Source organism: Poromitra crassiceps (assembly GCF_964638095.1).
Source record: "Poromitra crassiceps genome assembly, contig: HAP1_SCAFFOLD_2299, whole genome shotgun sequence".
Taxonomy (NCBI): Eukaryota; Metazoa; Chordata; class Actinopteri; order Beryciformes; family Melamphaidae; genus Poromitra; species Poromitra crassiceps.
This window is the reverse complement of record NW_028150126.1, coordinates 5,160-11,000: the sequence shown is the minus strand read 5'-3', so window position 1 is coordinate 11,000 and position 5,841 is coordinate 5,160. Positions and strand designations below refer to the sequence as shown.

The window sequence follows — 5,841 nt, the reverse complement described above, 5'->3', positions numbered from 1 at the left end:
GAAGCCCAGAAAGCCACCTCTGTCCCCAGCCAACAAAGCAAGGTAAGGCACCATCCAACCCCTGGGACCTCATGTGCCCTGTGTGAGCCATGTGCCCTGTGTGAGCCATGTGCCCTGTGTGAGCCATGTGCCCTGTGTGAGCCATGTGCCATGTGCCCGGTATGAGCCTTGCATTCAAGCCAACTGTGTGAAGCACCCATTCAAAAGAAGAACTGATATAAATACCAGTAAAACCTGCATCTATTTATGTAGTATTTATTTTGTTACCTGCGTTGGACATGTCCTGTGTAGGTTAATTTCTTGTGTAGGATCAGATTACATTTACCCATCATTCAGTTAACAACATCTAAAGAGTGTCTGATGATATCAATGTGTAATGGTTAGACCTTGTTGTCTCCTTGTTTGACGCGTCCCTCGTCTCCTGTGTGCTGTCTGTTCCATGCTAAGGCCAAAGCGGAGACAGGTGAGAGGAGCAGCAGCAGCAGTCTCCAGGCCCCGCTAGTGAATGGAAAGACTGCCACTCAATCTGAACCGGTAACTCATGCAGCCATGTGGCAACACAGCACCACCTGCTGGCCAAACTAAGGATGCTCTGATACCTCTTCAATGCCCAGACACACCAAGCATGTTAGGACCTGCACTTGGAACTTGTTAACAAATTTGATTATTACTAGGGGTTAGAGAATGGAATTACCACTCCTCATCCGCTAATATAATATACGTAACAGCTAATATAAACCAAATAAACTGAAGCCAGGAGTCCAGAAAGATGTCTTATGAAAGTACATTCATTACCATAACATTCTCCTATAACTGCATTATAGAAGAGACTGAATCTCAATGTACCATCTGATCAATGTAGAGAGTCCAAATATTCAGTGATGACTGACAGTTTGACATATGCTTTATACTGTAAGGCAGGAAAATATGTGTGCGTCGTGGAGTCTGACAGGGAAACTGTTATCAACTGTTATTGGACACGATGCACTTCCCAAGGTCTCAGCAAAAGAGAGAAGTCCTCAATGCCATGGGGTGAATCTATGTGTGAGAGATGTCATGTCATGTTAACTCATAGCATCAATGATGTGTATGCAATGATAGCTTATTATAGCTTATTGATTAGGAAATGCCCATGGAACTTATATTTTCTCCAACACTAGGGAAATTCTCCGATCCCAAAACCTCTTTTAGTCTAGTGTTGGCCTGAAATTCAAAACCTAGGTATCAGTGCATCTTGAGGGATTTTCAATGTTACAGCTTGTGTGGTGGGTAGGTTGGCCATGTAGTAGTTTTCTAGCCTGTAAGGTAGGTTGTTCATGTAGTATCAAGGGCTGACAAACATCTGCTAACATGCTAACCTCAGACGAGCCCTCTCTCCACAAGCTGAGAACTGTGGATAGAGCTGTAGCCGCTGCTTTCTAGCCTGCAGTACAGTAGTAGCTTGTGAACTGAACTGAAATTGAGGCAGCTTCTCTTGTTGCCTGTGCTGCAGGTGTTTCAGCCTGCCGGTTCCTCCCCCGGTTCCTCCCTGCAGGTCAACAGCAAACCCAGCAGGAAGGAGGAGAAAAAGGTGGCTGCCACAGGCGAAGTTCAGAAAGGTCCAGCCAAGAGCAGCTCCTCTGCCACTGCTAAACTCACCGCAGGTATCTCTGTCGTCTCCAGATACACCTGAGAGTCTTTGAAACTCTGCCTCGAGTTATCTCGCTCAAAATTGTGACAACATGACGACTCTGACTGGCCGCAGCTACTGCGGATTCGCGCTTGTTATTTATTTATTTATTATTTAACTGACCTGCCTTGTGTTTGTGTGTGTGTGTGTGTGTGTGTGTGTGTGTGTGTACAGAGTGTAGCAGGAACTGTGTGGAGCCCAGAGTGCTTCCAGCAGTGAGGGCTCCAGTGAAGGCCAGCGAGCCGTGCGTCGGCCCCACGCCCAGCAGCCAGACTGCAGCCGAGACGTGGCTGGACGAGGCACGCAGAGAGGCCGGCATCTCCAAGCCATACACCGTGAGTCTGACTGTCTGTCTGTCTGTCTGTGCACCTGCTTAAATATACCATCATCTGATATGCTTAATATGATTCACTCTGCTTAACCCCAGGCACACACTACATGACTTTATGCTTAGTTCACACAGAGAACCTACGCCTTGCCTTGCCTCAACCCACGCCTACGCCTGCAGACCTTGAGCTGGGCGTGAACCTATTACACGCTTTTGCGATCACACCGCACGCCTTTGCACGCTGAACCTGGAGCCGAGTCACAAGCGCCTCTCCTCTCTCCCGACTGTATTTTTTCATGTGTGGTCCGAATTATCATAGGTAAAATAAATCGGATATATTTAATGTTCTATTGGTGCTGGATATGTATAACCAGGTCTGACTATAGTCGGACATTTTAGAGAGGTGATCTGAACAACATTGTCCATCTTGCTTCTTCAGTCGCTATTCTCTCTCATTAAGATTTGTTTGCAGACTGGGAGAAAGCCCCACGTGATAGCCACCCGTCAATCTCTCTCTCTCTCTCTCTCTCTGCTCAACACTGTTGTAGTAACTCCATTTTATTTTGAAATTCAGTTGACTTTGCCATTTCCCACGGATATTGTCGCGTTTTTCTTTCATGGCTTGACAGAAGAAGCCTGCGTGCACGCCCCTAGTCGGCTTGAAAATAGAACTCACGCCTAAACGATAAAATCGGCAAGGCACAGGCAAGGCGTGGGTACACGCAGGGTTCACGCTCAGGCGGCCGGTGTACACAGCCTCGTTGACTAAAACGGACGCCTATTTAAAAGCGTGGGTAAAGGCAAGGCATAGGCAAGGCTTGGGTCGCCGGTGTGAACCCAGCCTTAGGTCTGGTTTAGCAGGCCCACAAAGGTGCTGGTGTAACAGAGGCATGTGTGGGTGGGTCAGAGAGGCAAACCTGCCTCCAACGTGATCTCGATGTACTATCGGTCACGAAGAAACCTACGCTACAGGCATAGCCTGTGTGACGTCACGTTGAAGGCTGCGTTTACCCAGGCTAGTTCATCTCCCCCCCCTGATCTTCCCTCAGGAGTTGTCAGCGTCCCAGCAGGATCAGCTCCAGCAGAGGGCGCTGTATCTGCGGCAGCAGCGAGACAAGCTGCAGGCCCTGAAGAAGGGACAGCAGAAAGCCAAGCAGACAACCACACCAGAGGAGACACCCGCCAAGCCCACACCCCCGCCCCCCACCCCGGTAAATACAGGATCTAATGACCTCAAAGCCAGGCGCTCATCCCTGCTTTTCATTTTGGTTGTCTTTTTAACATTTTTTTATTATTTCAAATCTTCATTCTTGATTTCACCTGTTTTTCTTTAACCCAATTTTTCCATCTCTTCTTCCTTTCCTCCTTCTTCTAACTGCTTCCTCTTCGACTTTTTCATTGGGTTCTTGCTCTACCCCCCCACCCCCACCCACACCCACACCCACACCCCCGTCCCCGTCTCTGCCCTGGTCTGGCCTGTCAGGAGGCTGTGGGCCAGTCCCAGCGGAACGGGGCCTGTACCCCGCCTCCACCAGCAGCACACTCTGCCCACCCCTGCAAACAGAAGGTGACCCCTCAGCCTGGCTCTCTGCCTGATGTGACCATTTGCTGTGCTGCTGTCATTTGCTGTGCAGTTGTCTCCCTCTGTCTTTCTCCCGGTAACCTCAAAAGCATGGAGAAGGAATGGACTGTTAAGTCTGAGCTCTTTTACTCCGTCTCTGGACTCGGGTCCATTGCTTTTCAAAGCCATGAGGTGTTATAAGACAATGAGGCCTCATTTTCCATTCATGCAAACTAGTCACCTTCTTCATCCCGAAATAGGTTACTTTTAGTGAATGATTTCTGAGTGGTTTTTGTGTCTGCCCTGGTATCTGTCACCTTTTTCACTCTCCATGACTTTGCTTACATCTCTGAATTTTCACTGGCTTAAAACTGCAACTGTTTGCGAAACAATTTGTATTTTTAAGCTATTGTGTTCATTGAGAAGTAGCATTTTTCAATTGATCTTCTTCTCCGAACCTGAAAGTCAGTGTCGCAGCTGTTGAAACGGCATCCTGAAAATGAAGCCTGTGTGTAGACTTTTAGGTAGCAGGTGTGGCTTAACCAGATTGCCAGTTCCAGCTGCTATGACCTAGTTTTTTTAGTCAATTCCTCTTATCTGTCTGTGCTTGGTTGTATTCCTTTTCCTCACTTCCTACTCTGTCAACCCCATTGATGGCGAGGCTAAGAGCAGCACATCTGGCGGGGTAAGGTCATCATTGGTCTTGACTGGTGGTGACCACTGGTCTGGTCTCTCTCCACAGGAGATCTCTGCTGAGGAGAGGAAGAAGCTACAGAAGAGAAAACATCTGGCCGAGAAGCTGAAAGAGGAAGTCATCAAGAAGTAAACGTCCCACTTCCTTCCTGCAACACCCCTTTATATCCTGTCCCGTTCACTCCAGGCCTCAACCTCGTGGCTTCCCTTTAGAGCGCCTCCTTCAGTCACATTGGTCACATTACGTGACACGGATCAAGGCTTTCCCCAAAAGCGTCTTAGGTGATTGCCTGCCTCCAGCGGAGGCAGCATGCTGCCGGTGTTACTGCACTCGAGTGTTGAAACCAGAATGGAACCCAGCCATCATGAGGCACACCGACCTAGGCTCATTTCTCCATAGACCGCAATCAAAAGATCAGATGAGTGGACCGTATAGTGGAAAACATCGATGTTAGGCTGTGAATGGCTGCTGAAGTCACAATTGGCCATGTGTTATATCAGCGAGTTATGGGCTGATGCTGGTAAAAGACAAATACGTGTGGTTTGTCTTATGTCAAGGTGATGGGAACATGAACTGGCATGAGCGTAGTCTTGTTTTCCACTGTCTTTAGCGTCAGTCAGCGGCTACATTATACAGCTAATTATACTGTAGCTCACTGTAGTCAAAGAGCACTGTGAAGATGAACACACTGGATGATCGTGTTCGTGAAGAAGCCAAGACAGCAGTGCACCGTTGAGATTTGTACGAGGAATGCAGTATTTATCTTCAAACCAATCGAGTCTTCATTTTAAATAGTAATAATAATGCACCATTTCCTATGTAATAATATCATGTATGCCGTTTACTTTAACTATGATACAATACCCAGGAAAATATCAATATGCGGTACCATTTTCGATACCACACGGGAGGGAAATTAATTTTCAAACTTTTTTTTTTATGTTTTCATGTTAAAAAACATTATTTTAAAAATATTTTTGTGTGTGTCTGAGATCAAACAACACATTCATTTTCACCGTCATGATTTGCTCTTTTTTTATTATGAGCTTATACTGCACAAGCATGTGAAACGTGATATTGCTTCCTGGGCTCTGCAGCATCGACTGTATAAGCAACTAAGCAAAAAAACACAGACACAGAGACCAAAACGAGTCCCTTAATATCCAACAATGCAGGGGGACATCATCCGTGCAAATGAGACAGGTGGACAGACAGAAAAGACGACCCTACTTATGCTGTATAATAAATCCAATTTTATACAAATTGGGCTCTGGAGTTGTATGACGACTGTAAGGCTGGTCTTGAGATTTCATTTCCTGCATTCTGGTGAATTTTTATGCAGATTTGTGTTTTTTTTATGCATCAATTTCAAAGTCTTCTGCTACTCTCAACATGAATGTAAAGGGAAAAAAGAGTCAATGACAATAATAAAACACAGTTCAATTCAATTATAGACAGTTTTAACTTGACAACAATAACAACCGTCACAACCCACCTGGATATCCGGTTTACTTCCTGTATACATAGCTGAGCGCAGGCTGATATTCGGCTCATATTAAATGTTAACGTTCGGCCGTGTCTCCGACAGA

General features: G+C 46.4%; 1 protein-coding gene across 1 annotated transcript; it reads left to right on the top strand.

Moving 5' to 3' along the window:
• Positions 1-105: 105 nt before the first annotated feature.
• Positions 106-5,492, top strand: LOC310772203 (uncharacterized protein; the record flags this gene model as incomplete). Its single annotated transcript, XM_083664635.1, has 7 exons — positions 106-159; positions 448-534; positions 1,493-1,643; positions 1,844-2,004; positions 3,047-3,208; positions 3,481-3,564; positions 4,301-5,492. Coding segments are annotated over 7 exons (783 nt in total), but the record flags the coding sequence as incomplete, so codon positions are not given.
• Positions 5,493-5,841: the final 349 nt, after the last annotated feature.